We start from the raw sequence: 19,097 nt of genomic DNA, 5'->3' as shown, positions 1-19,097 counted from the left end.
CTCCGTGAACCCCTCCCGGGGCCCCGTCCCCGGGCCTCCGCACCTCCGGCCCCCCGCGCCCGGGAGCTGCGCGGGCCGGCGCGCCCAGGTGGATGCGCGCGCGTTGCGTGGAGACGGGCGGCGGGCACACCCTAACCCGCCGGCCCCGCCCCCCGCGCCGCCGATTGGCTCCCCGCGGGCCGGCCGGGCCCCGGTTGGCTCGCGCCGCGCGGCCGCCGGGCCCGTTTCACGGTGGGTAGCACCGCAGCGTGGATGCTGCTGGGTCCCGCCGCGGCCCCCAGGAGCGTGGAGCCCGAGCGGCCGGGCGGGGCCGGGCGGGGGCACCGCCGGGAGCCGCTCCGCCGCCCACCCCGGGCCCGCGGCCGGGGGGCGGGGGGCAGCCTGGGGTCGCGGCCGCTCGGTGTGGCCGCGGGCGGCGGACAAAGGGCCATGCGGGGCCGGGGGCCGCGGCGCGGGGCGCGCGGGAACCGGGGGCCGCAGCGGTGCCGCTGAGCGCGGCCCGAGGCGGGGCGGGGCCGGGCGCGATGCCGTGGTTCCCGGTGAAGAAGATCCGCAAACAGATCAAGCTGCTGCTGCTGCTGGTGCTGGTCACCTGCGCCGCGTGGCTCACGTACGTGCACCTGAGCCTGGTGCGCCAGGGCCGCGCGCTGCGCCAGCGCCTGGGCTACGGGCGAGGTACGGGGGCGCGCCCGGGGGCGGGGGGCGGGGGCACCCCGAGGAGCGCTTGGGGGGCCGGGCCTCCGCACCGCGCCCGGAGACCCCGGCCGCCCGCCCTTCCCGGCTCTGCGGTATTTGGGCAGGGGGCGCGGTTCGGCCGGGCCCGGAGCCCAATGACGTCAGCAGTGACGCCCGCGACCCTCTTGGGGAGCGTCCCCGAACCTGGGCCGACTCCGGGATGTGACCCGGAGCCAGCAGTGACGGGGTGAACAGCGGGCTCTCAGGGAGATCGCCCGCAGGCCCTGCAGGCTGGGCTTTTCAGGAAGGCCTCGCACCCCCACCGCTTGTCTCCTCAGTTTACCCGTCTGCTGGGGGAGAGAGGAGGGAGGGGTCCAGCCTCCCCGCGGGGTGGGGGTCGGGGAGGGTTTGGAGGGAGCTGACTGGTGCAGTTGGAAGGCTTCCTGAGGGGTCCCCTGACTAACCCTGTGACAAGGGGCAGGCTTTTGTGGTGGGGGTGGGGGTGGGGAAGCACAGTGATGGGGGTCCAGCCTGGGGACCCCTGAACTGCCTGGAGTAAACTTTCCCAGGCTCCTCCAGCTCACACTCCGGTGAAGACAATAAACCCACAAAGCAAGTCAGTTCCTGGTGAGTGTGGTGCGAAAGAGCCAGGGCAGGGGGGTCTGGATGGCCCCTTGAAGGTGGTGCTGCCCGCCCACGACATCTGGGGGGAGAGTGTGCCTGGCAGGAGGGATGAGCCTGTGACAACCTGGTGGGAAGGGGAGAAGCAGGGAGCCTGGAACCTGGGGAAGGGGGAGGGCATGGGAGAGAGGGAAGCACCTCAGGGCACGAATAACACTCCCCCCCCCCACCCCCCACCCCTTAAACCTCCCAGCAGAGGCCGGAGCAGAAGCCTCCTCTGTCCAGGCAGGGAAGCTCCCAGCCGGGCTGCCCCTACCCCTTCTTAGGAAGTGTGGTGCTGGGTGCCCTTAGGGTGAGAGGTCAGGGGTGTGGGTCCCGCCTCCTCACCCTCTTCCTAACAGTGACTTTGGCCCACGGCACCCAGGGCCACTCCACTGAGGGCCTCCCTGCTCGGTCCCCTTCTGCCTCCTTTCCATGTGCCTGGACACCTGGCTCCACAGACCTCCCAGGCCAGGGGTGTGGAGTTTGTCCCAACCCCCCAGAGTCTACACCCCTCACAGCCACCACACCCATGAGGGGTCCCCAGCACAGCTCAGTCCCTAAAAGAAGCCCCCCTCCCCCAGCTATCAGCAAATAAGGCAGGATCCCAGATCGTGACCCAGTGACACAGAAGAAAACCCACCCCCCCTCCCCAGCCACCTCTGTGGCTTTCTGAGCAACCGCGGTCTTCACCAACTGACTTCCTGAGTAGCTGGGGAGTCTAGCTCAGCAACTGGGAGGGAGTAGAAGTGTGGGAACCCCATTTCTGCTCTCAGCTGGACCAGCAGACTGCCCTTACGACTCCTGGGTGAGCAGGAGCTGTTCAGCGTCCTGGAAGGTCAAACTCTCATGGGGCACCTTCCAGGAAAGCCCCAGCCCATGGGTCCTGACTCTGGGCTGCAGCCTCTTCGCCCAGCCACCTGGGCTCCCACCAGGGTAAGGCTTGTGAGAAGCGGAGCAGCTGGACACGCCCGAGGACTTTTTGACTGTTGGCTCAGTGCTGTCTTCACTTCCATCTGGGGAGGCAGCACTGGAGCGGGACAGGGGGTCTACCTTCCTGGTATCCTGCAGGGTACCCATGTGGCAGGAGCCCTCTGGGGATCTCACTGTGCTGGACAGTGGTGGAAGCCTGGGCTGGGACCCCACCACAGAAGGCTCCTGGTACCCGTGGACTTAGCTTGGTGGGCAGGGAGCAGAGGGCCAGGCTGGGGGGACTTGGCCAGGAGCCTCTTAGGGGCTCACCTCCCAGCTGGACAGAGGACAGTGGGGGAGGAACCCAGAAGAAGGAGCAGGTGGGCAAGTACCACAGGGGTCCTACAGGCGGGAGACTAAGGTCAGCTCCCCTCCCCCGGAGAAGGGACTCAGGCCAATTGTGTCCACACAGGAATCTGTGGGTCTGGATTGAAGGATGGGCATGAATGTCAAAATTCCAGCTTGCCCTGGAGCAGAGGGGGTGCTCCTGGATTGGGTATCCCTGGCTGGGAGCACGGGGCTGGGGGCAGAGGTAGGATATAATAAAGCCTCCCAGAAGAGCCTTGAGTCCCAAGGTGTGGCACACCCCTCCCCCCAGAGGACAGTTTGGGATGTTCAGGTCCACAGCTGAGGCAAGAAGCCTGGGAATTTGAGGGAGTTAGGGGCATGGGGATGGTCGGCCCTAGGATGGGGGTTGTTTATAAGGGTGCCAAGCTCTGGAGAGAGCCACAGACAGACCTAGGAGGGGTTCCTCAGGGTCACAGTCGCTGGAGCCATGTTGGCCCCCGGCCCCCCAGCAGCCAGACCAGCATGTCTGTTCCTCTTCTGTCCAGGCTGGTGCCAGGACTCCTCTGGTCCTGAACCCCTCTCAAGGCCAGCAGGTGGCACATGTGCTGTGAGCAGGGGCTGGCTTAGCCTGAAGACAAAAGCACCAGCTTTCCAATAACAAGCGCTAGCACTAACCCTTAGCACGCAGTTCTGATGAGGGAGGGAAACACGGAACCCTCAGGACGAGGGAAAAGTGCTGAGGGCGCAGTGCAGTAGTCCTGGGGGCCTTCCCGGAGGCAGAGCCGCGGTGAGGATGGCCAGATGTGTGTATGTATACGCATTAGCACATGCACACACATGACTCTGCTCCCTGGCACCAGTCAGGGGGCTAGGAAAAGCCAGGTGGAGGGCTTGAGAGGGGGCTGCCCACCCCAGAGGCGGAATGTGGAAGAAGGACCCAGAGAGCAATTGCACAGCCACAGGTGGGGCCCTGGGCAGCACGGGGAGCAGACTGAAGTGCGAAGGCTTCAGCAGGAGACACTGCTGTCCCCACCTGACCCCCAGCGGCAGGGGCCGCCTCGGAGAGAGCCTGGGCCCCAGTCATGCCCCACGTGCCGCCCACAGATGGTGAGAAGCTGAGCGGTGTGACGGAGGGCAGGGGCGTCCGGGCTGCGCTGTCCACACAGAGGGCGGAGGACTCCAGCGAGAGTCGGGAGGAGGAGCAGGTGGTGAGCAGGGCTGTGGGAAAGAACACGTGTGTGCGGCACACACACATCCCTGAGGCCACTAGTGTGCCAGTGGCCTCGGGACCTGTGGGCTGGGTGGATGGAGGATGCGGGTGCAGGCACGGAGCACAGCCCAGCCTGCGGTTCGCGTCCGGCAGGCATGGGTGTGCACGAGTGTGCTGGACAGTGCTTGCCTGGGCAGGTGTGGTGAGGGTCCTCTGGGTGTGTGTGGTTGGGGTACCATGGGTTCAGGACTTTATGGCTGGATGTGTGCAGGGGAGTCCTTGTGAGGTGTGTCCCGGTGTGTGGGGGGGTGGGGGGGTGACTCCTCCCTGTCTTCCCATTGCTCTGTTTTGACCCTGGTGCCTTTTCTGTCCTGTAGCCAGAAGGACGGGACCCAAACATGCTGTTTCCTGTGGGGGTTGGAAAGCCACCCCCTCTGAACCTCACCCATCAGGTTCCCCCGTGGTGGGAAGAGGTGAGCTCTGCTTGGCTTGTGATGAGCTTCAGGGGAGGGCTGGGGGTGGGGCTGTGCAGAAGGTAAGGCCCACCTCCCGCCCCCCAGTACAAGGGGCAGGTGAACCTGCATGTGTTTGAGGACTGGTGCGGAGGCGCCGTGGGCCATCTGAGGAGGAACCTGCACTTCCCGCTGTTTCCGCACGTGAGTGCCAGTGGTAGGGAGCTGGCAGGGGATGGGGGCAGGCCAGGACAGGGAAAGGCTTTGACGTCAGAGGCCACTGCCCCCCCCAGACTCGCACCACCGTGAAGAAGTTGGCTGTGTCCCCCAAGTGGAAGAACTACGGACTACGGATTTTCGGCTTCATCCACCCGGCGAGAGATGGTGCGGGGGTGGGGATGTGCCAGGGAGGGGGCAGCAGGAAGGGCCCCACACCACCCCCCTGAGCCCCTGTCCTGTGGCCTAGGAGACGTCCAGTTCTCTGTGGCTTCGGATGACAACTCTGAGTTCTGGCTGAGCCCAAATGAGAGCCCGGCGGGTGCCCAGCTGGTGGCCTTTGTGGGCAAGGTACCCTTAACCCCACAGCCCTCCCACCCCAGCCCCTCCACCCACACCCCTATCTGTCTTCACTGGGCCTCCTCCGCCTCCGTCACCTGTCTCCTCCAGCTTCTGAGGGACGGGGACTGGATGAGGCTGGTGCCCCCAAGGAGAGGGTGAACCCCCCCACCCTTCTGTATCGCTTCCCAGACTGGCTCAGAGTGGACAGCACCTGGGGAATTCACCAAGTTCAGCTCGCAGGTGTCCAAGCCCAAGCGGTGAGTGACTGGGAGCGTGTGTGCACCGGGGTGTATTGGGGGGCGGGGGGAACATGCACCAGCACACAGGAAACCACTGCACCTGTACTGTCGTGGCCACTCTGCCATCGCCCCGAGGGACCGCCCCTGAGCACCCCACCTTTTCTGGGGTTTCTGTTTGGGGCTCCTGGAGCATGGTAGGAGCATGTCCCCCTGACCGCTTATGTCCCCAGGCTCATGGCCTCCCGGAGGTACTACTTTGAGCTGCTGCACAAGCAGGACGACCGAGGCTCAGACCACGTGGAAGTGGGCGTGAGTGTGGCCTGCCATCCGTGGGCTTCTGGAGAATCCACGTCCCTTCCCCTGCTCTCTCTGCTCCCAACACTCCCTGCAGGACAATGGTGTGGGTCCTGCCCCCTCACCCCAGGAGTTCCCATCTAGTTAGCAAAGCAGACACTCAGGGACAGCGGGGTCCAAGATCAACTCTGCCCAGGGAGGCTTCATGGAGAAGTGGTGCTTGAGCAGAGTCTTGAGAGATGAGACATTCGTAGGGAGATCCAGTGAGGAGAGAATTGGGGTGCCTCAGGTGAACTCCAGATCTCAAGAACAGCAGAGGAACAGCAGAGTTCTTCCAGAACTCCAGAGGATCCAGTGGCCAGGCAGGGCCTGCAACGCGAACCCTGGACAGCCCAAAGCAATTGGGTTTGCATTTCAGGAAAAACCCTTTGGCCACTGCTGCAGAGAGCCTGGGCGGGGGCGGATCTTTTAGACATGGTCCCTGAAGCAGGGAGGTGGGGCCTGAGCCTGGCTAGGGGAGATGGGGCATTTGTCGACTGTGTGTGCTAGGCATCAACCCAGCTCAGCTGGCAGGGAGTCCGGGCTGGAAACGCAGGCTTGGGGTGATCTTGTGGAAGCCAAGGGGGTGCCAAGAAGACCCAGAATGAGCTAGGAAGGGAGAGGGCCTGGAACAGCTCCCAGGAACCCCAGCTTGAGGGAGGGAGGAACCGAGTCTGCAAAGGAGGAGACTGAGAAGGAGCTGCCACAGGAATGGGGAAACAGGGAGGGTGAGGTCCAGTGAGGCGAGGGGTAGGGGCCTCTAGAAGGCTAGCTGTGACCGCCAGGAAGGCGATGGCTGCAGCATGGGGAAGGAGGCGGTGGCAAAGCCATAACCAGCGGGCAAGGAAGTGCTTAGGGTGTCAGGAAAGGCCTGGAGGGAGCATGGGAGGGGGGTGTCCCATCCACCAAGAACCCCTCTGCCATCCAACCTCCAAGCTTCCTGTGCCCTCGAAGGGGCTGTCCCCACCTGCTCCCCGTGCCCACGTTCAGAAAAGACCCGTTCCTCTCCAGCTCCAGGACCACAGAGCTTTGGTCCTGACCGCTCTCTCCCTTCCCTAGTGGCGAGCCTTCCTGCCAGGCCTGAAGTTTGAGGTCATAGGCTCTGCTCACATCTCCCTGTACACAGGTGTGGAGCCCAGTGCCTCTTTGGGGAGGGGGGTGGGCTCCTGATCTGCGGTCTCTTTGGGGTAGTCTCTGGATGTGGGTGGGGAGGGGTGAGGAGTGGTCCTTGGGTACTCCTGAGGACCCCACACATTCCTCTGTCCCCAGATGAATCGTCCCTGAAGATGGACCACGTGGCCCATGTCCCCCAGTCTCCAGCCAGCCACGTGGGGGGGCGCCTGCCACAGGAGGAGCCCAGAGCTGACATGCTGCGCCCAGACCCCCGAGACACCTTCTTCCTCAGTGAGAGGGGACCGTGGAGTGGGGGGGGGGGGGGGGCAGGGATACCCAGCCTGCCACTCTGTGACCACTCCTCCCACAGCACCTCGGGTGGAGCCTTCGAGTCTGGAGAACGTGCTGGAGCCCTGCGCCTACGCCCCCACCTATGTTGTCAAGGACTTTCCAATCGCGAGATACCAGGGGCTGCAGTTTGTAAGTGCCCCTCACCAAGACCTTCCCTGAGGCCCCGGCTTTCTGCTCAGGGTCCCCTGAGCCCTCTGCCCCGCCCACAGGTGTACCTGTCCTTTGTCTACCCCAATGACCACACGCGCCTCACGCACATGGAGACGGAAAACAAGTGCTTCTACCGAGAGTCGCCGCTGTACTTGGAGAGGTGGGCGGGGCAGGCAAGGGGTGGGGCGGGGGGCAGCGGCCAGTAGGGGTGTTCCTCTCTGATGCCCCTCACCGCCCCAGGTTTGGGTTCTATAAATACATGAAGATGGACAGGGAGGAGGGAGAGGAAGACGAGGAGGAAGAGGTGCAGCGCCGAGCCTTCCTCTTTCTCAACCCGGATGGTGAGTACCGCCCCCCGCGCGCGCGCCCCCCAGCCTGTGCCCACCTGGGCGTGGAGTGCGCCCCCCCCCCCCAGCCTGTGCCCACCTGGGCTGCTTCCCGCAGACTTCCTGGACGATGAGGAAGAGGGGGAGCTGCTAGACAGCCTGGAGCCCACGGAGGCGTCCCCCCTGCAGAGCCGCCGCCACCTCCCCCTGCCCGCGGCCCCCACAGCGCCCGGAGCCGCGCCCGGAGCCACGCCCGCCCCGCCGGTGCCTCCCAGCCCCGGAGACCTGCCCACCACCCGGCGCTCCCGGGCGCTGAGCTGGGCCGCCCGGGCCGCGCGCCCCCTGCCCCTCTTCTTGGGTCGCGCCCTGCGCCCCCGAGCTGCGGCTCAGCAGCAGCCCCCGAAGGTGTATGTGACGCGGGTGCGGCCGGGACTGCGGGCGCCTCTCGGCCCACGCGGCCCACCCTGGCCGCCCTTCCCCGGAGTCTTCCTCCGCCCCAGACCTCTTCCCCGGGTGCAGCTGCGGGCGCCCCCACGGCCGCCGCGGTCTCGAGGCCGCAGGACCGGTGGTTCCCCGGGCGCAGAGCTGAGGCCCCCGGCCCGGGCGCAGGCCACCCAGGGGAGCCTGGAGGGCCAGCCGCGCTTGCTGGGACTCCCAGCTCCGACCGCGGCCGCGAACCTGTCGTCGGAAGCTCAGCCCGTGACCTCCTTCCTGAGCTTGTCCCAAGTGTCCAGGGCGCAGCTGCCTGCAGCGGGCGACGAGGAGGAGGCAGACGATGACGACGACGGGGCGCGGGGCGAAGATGAGGACAGCGAGGAGGCCGCGGGAGCCCCCCGAGGCCGTTGGCGCGAAGACGCCATTGACTGGCAGCGCACGTTCAGCGTGGGCGCCGTGGATTTCGAGCAGCTACGCTCCGACTGGAACGACCTGCGCTGCAACGTGTCGGGGAACCTGCAGCTGCCCGAGGCCGAGGCCGTGGACGTGGTGGCCCAGTACATGGAGCGGCTCAACGCGCGCCACGGCGGGTGCGTCCGGAGTGTGCGCGTAGGAGGGGAGGCCCTAGAGGACGTGCGCCTGGGAAGGGGAGGACCTGGGGGGTGGTGAATGTTGGGGGGGGGGGCATATGGGAGGGGAGGTCCTGGAGGGGGTGCCTGTGAAGGGGAAGCCCTGGGAGGTGCGTGTGGGAGGGGAGGCCCTGGGAGGATGTGCGCCTGGGAAGGGGAGGCCCTGGAGGGGTGAGTGTGGGAGGGGAGGCCCTGGGAGGATGTGCGCCTGGGAAGGGGAGGCCCTGGAGGGGTGAGTGTGGGAGGGGAGGCCCTGGGGAGGGTGCGTGTGGGAGGGGAGGCGCTGGTGGGGGGGGGGGGAGTGGGAGGGGAGGCCCTGGGGAATGCGGATAGGAGGGGAGGAGGGGGGAAGGGGGGGGTTCCTGGGAAGGGGAGGACCTGGAGGGGTGCGTGGGAGGGAGGCCCTGGGAAGTGTGTGCCTGGGAAGGGGAAGTCCTGGCCTCTGTGGAACCTTCACACCTTCCCAGGGTTTAACAGGGTGCTGGTCTGGGCATGGCACATGGACCTCCAAGGGAAGAGCTGTCTCTCCCTGTCTCTTCCCTGTCTCCTGGGGCTTCTTAGTGTCCAGGTCCCTGTTCAGTGTTAGAAGCCTCACCTCCTCACAGGCACCCAGGGTGGGCTCCCTTGTCCTGAACCTCCAAACCCACCCTGTCACCTTGGGCCTGAACCCAAGAATGAATCTGAACCAGCCAGGGCTCTCCTCCAAGTAGAGACCCAAAGGTCAGGCTGAGAGTCCCTGGACCCCTCCTCGTCTTCTGGTACAGGGCTCCTGGGTCTTCCCAGAGGGTCTTTCTCCAGCTCAGGGGAGCGCAGGGCTCCTGCCCCATTGCTGCCTCTGATCCCTGCCCCCACCCCCCAGGAATCCAGGCCTGTCACCACCCCCATATGTAGGCTAGCGGGGCAGAGAATGGGAGGCCCCAAAGTTGGCCCCAAAGGAGACACTGGTGGGTTCTGTGAGCCTTAAAAGAGGAGTAGAACCAGTACAGACAGCACTGGTAGGCAAAGGCACTGGGGCAGGAGGCCAGGAGCCCGGTGTGCAGAGGACGGAGAAGGGGCCATCGTGGGCCTCGAGCAACCTGCTCAGGACTCATTTTTCTTGCAGACCGTACCAGGTTTTGAGCAAGACAGGGGCCGACCTGTTGGGGTTGCAGACAGGCCTGTCGCTGCCTTGGAGGGGAGTGGACGGGATGGGAAGCCCACAGGGGCCATGACTGCCTGGCTTGTGCCAGGGCAGTGATGAGATGGTGTGGGAAGGGCAGGGATTTGATTCTAGGTGGCTGAGTTCTTGGCTCAAAGCTTCCTGAGAGTAGGGTGTGGGTGGGCCTAAGGACTGAGAGTTCAGAAAGACCCAGAGTGTTTGGGGCAGAAAGTCCCTGACGCTTGGGGAGAGCACAGTGGGAATGGCGGGGTTTGCAGGGAGGAGTGGGGACTCCTTGGGGGTCACACAGGTAGGCTCCCATGGTCAGGGGGCTGCAAAGGGAGGACATTTGGAGAAAGGAAGAAGCCACTTTAGTCGAGGGCAGGGTCCTGTTCTCCCGGGATGAGAAGCCTCTGCTTGGTAACAGAGTGGAGGACGAAGACGCTCAGCAGGGCCAGAAGGAGGGAAGGGGCAGAAGAGGCTCAGGGTAGGCCCAGCGGCATCTTCCCCTGGGTCAGGATAGCCCCGGGGCTGGTGCCAGAAGAGGCAAAAGGGAGGCTTATCTGCGGAGCCTCGGAAAGAGCCGGGGAGGATTGGGGCAAGCTTGCAGATTGGATACCCCAGAAAAAAGAGCCAGTGCGGGAGGAAGTCGGCTCACTCAGCTTGAAGGCAAGCTCGAGTCGGCTTAAGGCCCTAGAACGTCAGTGTGAGACCAGCGAACCTCGTCCTGTGGACAGTGGGTGGCGCCGTCATAAAGGTCACTGTGGGTGCGTGAGCGGTGACTCGAAGACCACAGAGGAGGCCGCCCTAGGGAGGGGAGGCACGAAATGGGCGCCCGCCCTCTCGGAGCTCCCCGGCAGGACGCGGCGTGGGCGGGGTATGGCAGCCTGGGACACGAGGGAACCCACGGCAGCTGCCCCAGCCCCTCTTCTGAGTGGCCGCCTGGTTTCTGGGGCTGGGGGCGACCCGCAGGGACACTCGGGGGGGAGGGGGGCAGGGAAGAGGGAGGGCCGCAAGCTCGGAGCCCGAGCGTGCCGACCCAGCCCCCGCTTCCCAGGCGCTACGCGCTTCTGCGCATCGTGAACGTGGAGAAGCGCCGGGACTCCGCGCGCGGAAGCCGCTTCCTGCTGGAGTTGGAGCTGCAGGAGCGCGGGGGCGGCCGCCTGCGCCTGTCAGAGTACGTCTTCCTGCGACTGCCCGGAGCCCACGCGGGAGGCGCCGACGCCGACGGAGAGAGCCCGGAGCCCGCTCCCGCCGCCCCCACGCGCCCCGACGGCCGCCCCGAGCTCTGCCGGCCGCTGCGCCTGGCCTGGCGCCAGGATGTGATGGTACACTTCATCGTGCCAGGTGCGCGGGACCGCCTCGGGCCCGGGCACCTGGGACGTGGGCTGGGCTTCCCCGAGCCCCCGCGGCCAGTGGGAGCGCCGCTGGCCGTGCACCGGGTCCCGCGGAGTCAGGTCGGGGTGGGCTCAGCGGCACCACCTTCCTCCAGTGAAGAACCAGGCGCGCTGGGTGGCCCAGTTCCTGGCGGACATGGCCGCGCTGCACGCCCGCACGGGGGACTCGCACTTCAGCATCACCCTGGTGGACTTTGAGAGCGAGGACATGGACGTCGAGCAGGCGCTGCGCTCTGCCCGGCTGCCCCGGTAACAGCGCCCCCGCCAGGGACGGCTGAGCGCGTCTTGCCTCCCTCGCCCCTTCCGGGACGCGGGTTTTCTAGCCCCGGCCCGCAGGGGTCAGGGCCTGTGACCTCCCACCCCCCCCTCCCCCCACTCTCCTCCCCACCTCCCCCAGGTACCAGTACTTGAGGCGAACTGGAAACTTTGAGCGCTCGGCGGGCTTGCAGGCTGGAGTGGACGCAGTGGAGGTGCGTGGGAGGGTTGGGAGAGCAGGGAGAGCCCGTCCAGACCACCAAGGAAGGAGCTCCGCTGGGGGAGCGGAGGGGCGTGCTCAGGCCTCCCCGTGACCTCGGCCTCCAGGATGCCAGCAGCATCGTTTTCCTCTGTGATCTGCACATCCACTTCCCGCCCAACATCCTGGACGGCATCCGCAAACACTGCGTGGAGGGCAAACTGGCCTTTGCGCCCGTGGTCATGCGCCTGGGCTGTGGGAGCTCGCCGGGGGACCCGCACGGTAATGCCCTGGATGCCCCCCCCCCATGCCCCAATAACACTGGGAGTTCCACCAACGGCAGGGTGAGGCCCAGGCCCCTGGGGGCCTCTCCTAACCCCGGAGGTGGGCCTGGGGATCCATCAATGCCCCGCCTATTGCCTAGGACCCCAGAGCCTCCAGGGTCATGCCTGGGAACCTCCTCCAGCACCCCAGTCGTGTGCAGGGCCGCAGGTTATGACCCCACACAGAAGAGTGACCCTTGACACCCCTCTAAGGATGGGACCCTGCAGCACACCCCTTCTGGAGGCTGGGGAGGAAGGCTTGCAGGTTCTGGCGTCTGAAGGGCACCTCCCTACCCAGGCTACTGGGAGGTGAATGGCTTCGGCCTCTTCGGGATCTACAAGTCAGACTTCGACCGCGTCGGGGGCATGAACACTGAGGAGTTCCGGGACCAGTGGGGGGGCGAGGACTGGGAGCTCCTGGACAGGTGACTACCCCCCCATCTTGGGGACTGAGGATACCTTCTCTGAGCGGGGAGGGTACCCCAGGGTCCTCACGTGCTGCAGGGACTTCCGCTTCGTATCCCAGGATCTGTGACCCCACCCCACCCCACACCTCTTCCTATCTCTAGGGTTCTGCAGACTCGGGAACAGCCTTGCAACAAATTCTGTCCCCAGATCCTGTAGGCCCAGTGGTGGCCCTGAGTCCCCATCTCCCACCGGGGTCCCACAGTAGTGGAAGGCCTGACACCCCTAGCCCTTGGGCCGGGGTCCTGAGCACTTCCACGCTGCCCCAGGCTCCGGAAGAACCAGGGCAGCCACAACTATCCCCCTACCACCCAGATCCTATAGGCACCCCTCTCCAGGGTCCTGACACCCCCTTTCCACCCAGGGTCCTGCAGGCAGGGCTGGAGGTGGAGCGACTCCGAGTGCGGAATTTCTACCACCACTACCACTCCAAGCGGGGAATGTGGGGCGCACGTGGCCGGAAGGGCTCCCGCACCGAGGGATCCTGAAGACCAGGCAACCCCCTTCCGGCCCCTGGCCCCCGTCCCCTGGTGGGGGCTGGAGGCCGGGCCCTGAGCCTGGTCCCTGGGAACCCCGGCAAGGCTTATCGCAGGGGAATGGCCACCACCTGTGCCTGGCCCAGCGAGGCCACCGCCCCCTTTGTGCCCCTCCCCAGAGAGGCAGCCTTCACAGCTGGTTGGGGCCCCGGGCTTGGTCTCCACACTCTGCGCGATGATTTCTGTGAAATTTTGCTGTAGCGATGACGTTGTTTTCAGGATTTCCGAGAGTTCTGTCTGTTCCGTTTTTTATTCAGAATGAAATGAAATATTTTTTTTAGTTCTGACTTGTCCTCTGCCTGGTTCTCTTGGGAGGGCAGAGATAAGCCTCAGTGACTGCCAGGAGCCCTGCCCTCACGGGCACTCTCTCTGCCCCCGAGGCCCCTTCCTGTCCCACAGCAGCAGCGGCTACCGACCCCACCCTCTCCCGAGACCACTCTCTTCCTGCCCTCTCCTCTTGACCTTCAGAGGTGGGACCTGGAGGTGAAAGGGCTTCGGGCCTCTTTCCTGCTGCTCGGTGCCCGTGGAGTCGTGGCCACCAGTGACAGACATGGGGCAGGGCCTGCACAGCTTTGAGAAAAGAACGTTCGGTCATTTCACTCCTTTTGAAAACAGAACTTGGATGTTAGCCCTACCCGGTCTTCCTAGAAGGTCAAGGTGAACTCGGCACCCGTTCTGTGGCCACGTTGGGAGTGGCACTCAGGGCTGAGCTGCCAGGAGCAGAAAACCCAACTCAAGCTGGTTTACGCCACAGTGGGGGTGGGGGCGTGATTATTTTACTTCTGTTCGTGTCAGTGGAAGTTCAGGGTCGGGAGCACACCAGGAGAGTGCTGACCCAGAGGCTGGATGATGCTGTCAAGGCCCAGCCCCTCCCTGGGGGTCTCAGCTGTCTGAAGATGGGTCCCAGTGCTCTGCCTGGTACTAAGCAGCTGCCTATATGAAGTCCTTGTGGCTGCCCTGACAGATTTCCAGAAACACAGAATGTATGACCTCCATGTTCCGTAGGTCAGAAGCCCAAAAACAAGGTTTCTGTGGCCCGATCTGGAGGCTTTAAAAATTTTTAACATTTATTTATTTTTGAGACAGAGAGACAGAGCATGAACAGGGGAGGGTCAGAGAGAGGGAGACACAGAATCTGAAACAGGCTCCAGGCTCCGGGCTGTCAGCACAGAGCCCGACGCGGGGCTCGAACTCATGGACCGCGAGATCATGACCTGAGCCGACGTCGGCCGCTTAACCGACTGAGCCACCCAGGCGCCCCTGGAGGCTTTAGAAATGCATCTGCCTTGTCCTGTCCCCACTTTTAGAGGCCACTTGAGTTCCTTGGCTCAGGGCTGCTGCTTATGTCAAAGCCAGCAGCTTAGCATCTTCAGAGCCCTCCCTTCCTGTGTCTGTCACCTCTGCTTCCATCATCACATCTCTCTGGCCCTCCTGCCTCCCTCTTGTAAGGACATGTGTGGTTACACTGCTCCCCTCCATTATTCCCGGATAATCTCCCCATCTCCATTAACATTCTTTACGTAATCACATCTGCAAAGTTCTTTTTGCCACGTCAGTTGACAGCCACAGGTTCCAGGGTTAGGGCTTGGATTCTTTGGGGCCATAATTCTCTGTACCTCCTCACTGACATTCAGTGGGAAGGCAGTACATGCACCCAGCAGCCCAAATAACCCTTGTGAGATTGACCCAAGTTGTCTCCTTAGGTCATACCTCACCATGAACGTGGGGCAGCAGGAAAGATTCCGATGAAAGAAGAACCAGATGGATACCACCATCTGGCCCTGAGAAGACTCTAGAAATGACCCTGCTGGAAGGGACATTGACCACTGCCACTGCTGACCAGAGTAGCCAGCAGATGTGTGTAGACACCAAGTCCCACGTAATAACGTGGGCCTCACAAGTCCTGCGGGTCCACGGAGCACAAGTGCCTACAGGGCAGAGGACACCACCACGCTGCCACATACCTGCTCAGAAGCTACCAGATGCCTTTAGCTCACACTGCCCACTTCTCCCCAAGTATCTAGTTCAAGTATCTAGTGAGTGGGAATTTTCTCCACTCACAGATACTTCGTAACAAGAAAAAAACGAGTGCTGGATTTAGAAATACATTCTCAGGGCGCCTGGGCGGCTCAGTTAATCCCACTTCAGCTCAGGTCATGATCTTGCAGTTCAGGAGTTCGAGCCCTGTGTCAGGCTCTGTGCTGAGGGTTCAGAGCCTGGAGCCCGTTTAGGATTCTGTGTCTCCCTCTCTCTCTCTGCCCCTCCCTGGTTCACACCTTGTCTCTCTCTTTCAAAAATAAATAAACATTAAAAAAAGGAATACTTGGGGCGCCTGGGTGGCGCAGTCGGTTAAACGTCCGACTTCAGCCAGGTCACGATCTCGCGGTCCGTGAGTTCGAGCCCCGCGTCGGGCTCTGGGCTGATGGCTCGGAGCCTGGAGCCTGTTTCCGATTCTGTGTCTCCCTCTCTCTCTGCCCCTCCCCCGTTCATGCTCTGTCTCTCTCTGTCCCAAAAATAAATAAACGTTGAAAAAAAAATTAAAAAAAAAAAAGGAATACATTCTCTGAAGGGCAGGAGGCATGCAAGCAACAGGCAGATGAAGCCTCACACCAAAAAAAAAAAAAAAAAAGAAAAGGTTACTTCCAGAAGCAGAAGAAAATCTCAAAATCACATATAATCTGGACTATACATAAACCATAGTTTATTAATCCATTTTAACAACTGTTCATTGAACACCCACTGTGTTAGGTGCTGAGGAAAGGTGAACAAAAGAGACAAGAGTCTGTCCTTGTAGAACTTGGCGGATGAGAGACAGAATAAGAAAACGTCTAGCATATTAGATGGTGGCAACTGTTGTAGAAAAAATTAAGCCAGGAAAGGGAATAGTAAGTTTGAGTGAGACTGCAGTTGTAAACAGTGGTCAGAAAAAGCAAGTCTGAGAAGGTGACATCCCAGAAAAGATCTGAAGGCTGTAAAGCTACCAAGGATGCCACTGGGGGTACAAGGGCTCAGAGGTGACACTTGAGGACTTTTTTTTTTTTTTAATTAGCAGTAAATGCCTCTCACCACTCCGTTTCAACAGCATTGGAAGTACAGCTGACTTCCAGGTTAGGGGCAAAATCCCTGCACAGTCAAACATCTGTGCATAACTTTTGACGCCCCCAAAATTTAACTACTTACAGCCTACTGTTGACGGGCAGCCTTACCGATAACAGCCAATTGACACATGTATTTTAAATATGTGTATTATATATTGTATTCTTGAAATAAGCTAGAAAAAAATGTTATTAAGAGAATCATAAAGAAGAGAAAATACAGCACAGTACTGTATTTATTTTTTTTAAAATCCACCAATAAGTGGACCCGCACAGCACAAACCCATGTTGTTCAAGGGTCAACTGTACTAGCTAATGCAATAAGACAAGAAAAAGAAATAAAAAGTATACATAAGGGAAATAAAAGGGTTACGTACATGAATGGCTTTGTTTGCTGATGATCATCTATGTAGAAAATCTAAAAGAATCAGCAAAAAAAAAAGAAAAAAAAAACAAAAAGAAAAAACCCTCCTGGAATTAATAAGCAATTGTAGCAATGTTGCAGGATATAATAAGGTTAATACACAAAAGTCAATTGTTTTCCTATACACCAGCAACAATTGGAATTTGAAATTTTAAAAAAAAATTTTTTTAACGTTTATTTATTTTTGAGACAGAGAGATAGAGCATGAATGGGGGAGGGTCAGAGAGAGGGAGACACAGAATCTGAAACAGGCTCCAGGCTCCGGGCTGTCAGCACAGAGCCCGACGCAGGGCTCGAACTCACGGACCGCGAGATCATGACCTGAGCCGAAGTCGGCCGCTTAACCGACTGAGCCACCCAGGCGCCCCTGGAATTTGAAATTTAAAACACAATACCATTCACATTAATACCAAAAAAATTAGTTACTTCAGTATAAACCTAACAAAATATGCACAAGATCTATATGAGGAAAACTACAAAACTGTAATGAACAAAATCAAAGAAAAATCAAATAAATGGAGAAATATCCGCGTTCATGAATAGGAAGACTCAATACTACCATGATGCCTGTTCTTTCCCAACTTGATCTGTAGATTCAATGCAATCCCACTTAAAATCATAGCAGGTTATTCTGTGGATATCAACAATTGATTCTAAAGTTTATACGAAGAGGCAAATGGCCCAGAATGGCCAACACAACACTGAAGGAGAACAAACTTCGGTGGATGCCACCTGACTGAAAAGCTAGTGATCGAGACTGTGATGTTGATGGAAAGTAGACAAATAGGTGAATGGAACAGAACGGAGAGCTCAGAAACAGACCCACATAAACACGGTCCTTGACAAAGGAACAAAGACCGTTTCTTCAACGACATTGCTGGGCCAGCTGGACGTCCACGTGCAACAGACACAGACCTTAAACCTTCACAAAGGTTAACTTGAAATGGATCCTAGGCCTTAATGTAACACACGAATCTATAAAACCCTTAGAAGACAACACAGGAGAAAACCTGGATGACCTGGGGCATGATGATGACTTTTTAGACATGACACGAAAGGCATGGTCCATGAGAGTAGTAATTGGTAAGCAGGACTTCACGAACTTGCGTGAAAGACAGTATCAGGAGAATGAGAAGACAAGTCACAGCCAGGGAGAAAATATTTGCAAAAGACACATCTGATAAAGGACTGTTACCCAAAATACGGAAAGAACTCTTCAGACTCAATAATAACAAAATAAACAACAAAACAGGGGCGCCTGGGTGGCGCAGTCGGTTAAGCGTCCGACTTCAGCCAGGTCACGATCTCGCGGTCCGTGAGTTCGAGCCCCGCGTCGGGCTCTGGGCTGACGGCTCGGAGCCTGGAGCCTGTTTCCGATTCTGTGTCTCCCTCTCTCTCTGCCCCTCCCCCGTTCATGCTCTGTCTCTGTCCCAAAAATAAAATAAAAAACGTTGAAAAAAAATTAAAAAAAAAAAAAAGATAAACAACAAAACATTTTTAAAATGTCTTTTTGTTGTTTGTTTAATTATTTTTGAGGCAGAGAGAGACAGAGCGTGAGTGTGGGAGGGGCAAGGAGAGAGGGAGACACGGAATCTGAAGCAGGCTCCAGGCTCCGAGCCGTCAGCACAGAGCCCGATTCGGGGCTTGAACCCGCGAACGGTGAGATCATGACCTGGGCCGAAACCAGACGCTTGACTGACTGAGCCACCCAGGTGCCCCCAAAACAAAACATTTTTAAATAAACAGTAGAAAGTGGTCCAGAGACCTTAACAGGCACTTCACCAAAGAAGATACATGGATGGCAAGTGAGCACACGAATGGCCGCTGTGTGTCGTGCGTCATCAGGAAATGAAAAGTAAAACGACGAGATCCTTGTACACACCTGTTAGAATGGCCCAAATCTGGAACACTGACAGCAAACGCTGATGAGGACATTGGGCACCAGGAGCTCTGTCATCGCTGGTGGGAATGCACACTGGTGTGGCCACCCTGGAAGACACTTGCCAGTTTCTTACACAGCTGAAAAGGCCAGTGGTTATCAGGGGTTGGAAGGGTGGGGGAAGGGATGAGCAGGCCGAGGGTTTTAGGGCAGTGAGACCACTCTGGCTGACACAGTGATGGGCACATGTCATTACGTATTTGTCCAAGCCCACAGAGTATACACCACCAGTGTGGACTGTGGACTTTGGTGGTAATGATGTGTCCATGTAGGCTTGTGAATTGTAACGAATGTATCACTCTGGGGGGGCATGCTGGGAAAGGGGGGAGTCTATGCATGGGGGGGGGCGGGGAAATCTCCGTACCTTCCTTTTAATTTTGCTGGGAACCTAAAACTGCTCTAAAAAATTCAGTCTTCTTTAAAAATCAATGATAAAAACCAGGGACACAGAAGACAAGTCCCAGAAAAGTGCACAAAATGAAATGGAAAAGAACAGAGCTAAAAGCGATTTCTGAGGAGACAAGAGAAGAAAAGTATGTGAGTGATGTAGCAGGAGAAAACTTTTCTGAAATAAATACATGCCAGGACCAAAAGTTTGAACCAACTGATGCCAGAAATTTAGCCAATGCACAGGCACAGGAGGTCAGCGGGCTTCAGAGGTGAAGATCCCGGAGAACACGGCCCGGGTCGGGGCGGGGCGGGGCAGGGCAGGTCAGCGCCGGTTTCTCCTGCGGGGCAGGAGAGCTCCCGGGGAAAGCTGCACACATCTGGGTCACACCTGCCTTCCCCAGAACAGCCCCAGGTGCCTAGAAGAGTTCAGGACACATCTGACCAACACACAAGGGACGGACGGACAGACGGACAGAGGCGGGGGAACAGCTGGGTGGATGGGTGTGGAGACGCAAAGTGCCACCCCGCTCCCTGGGCCACCTGGC

The 19,097-nt window shown here is 59.9% G+C and overlaps 1 protein-coding gene across 2 annotated transcripts; it reads left to right on the top strand.

Annotated features, from left to right (window-relative positions):
• Positions 1-524: 524 nt before the first annotated feature.
• Positions 525-12,991, top strand: B4GALNT4 (beta-1,4-N-acetyl-galactosaminyltransferase 4). 2 transcript variants are annotated; one of them, XM_047877703.1, is made up of 20 exons: positions 525-675; positions 3,700-3,803; positions 4,183-4,278; positions 4,366-4,461; positions 4,551-4,641; positions 4,724-4,824; positions 5,005-5,072; positions 5,285-5,363; positions 6,447-6,513; positions 6,657-6,791; positions 6,871-6,980; positions 7,061-7,161; positions 7,242-7,342; positions 7,446-8,352; positions 10,587-10,876; positions 11,022-11,175; positions 11,324-11,396; positions 11,509-11,662; positions 12,002-12,128; positions 12,533-12,991. In XM_047877703.1, the coding sequence occupies exons 1-20, from the start codon at positions 525-527 to the stop codon at positions 12,654-12,656; spliced, it is 3,129 nt and encodes a 1,042-aa protein (XP_047733659.1). In that variant the 3' UTR covers positions 12,657-12,991. The 2 variants fall into 2 exon arrangements, with proteins under 2 accessions (XP_047733659.1, XP_047733660.1); XM_047877704.1 differs by lacking the exon at positions 525-675 and having other exon boundaries at positions 3,629-3,800.
• Positions 12,992-19,097: the final 6,106 nt, after the last annotated feature.

The sequence above is a fragment of the Prionailurus viverrinus genome, chromosome D1 (assembly GCF_022837055.1).
Source record: "Prionailurus viverrinus isolate Anna chromosome D1, UM_Priviv_1.0, whole genome shotgun sequence".
NCBI lineage: Eukaryota > Metazoa > Chordata > Mammalia > Carnivora > Felidae > Prionailurus > Prionailurus viverrinus.
Note: the sequence above shows the minus strand (reverse complement) of the source record. Positions and strands in the feature narration are given on the sequence as shown.

Excerpts from the sequence above, each read along its gene's own strand:
- B4GALNT4 (XM_047877703.1), top strand. The coding sequence starts at position 525 with ATGCCGTGGTTCCCGGTGAAGAAGATCCGCAAACAGATCAAGCTGCTG. Across the intron at positions 4,642-4,723 it reads CATCCACCCGGCGAGAGATG|GAGACGTCCAGTTCTCTGTG; the intron begins GTGCGGGGGTGG and ends CCTGTGGCCTAG. Across the intron at positions 10,877-11,021 it reads GGTACACTTCATCGTGCCAG|TGAAGAACCAGGCGCGCTGG; the intron begins GTGCGCGGGACC and ends ACCTTCCTCCAG.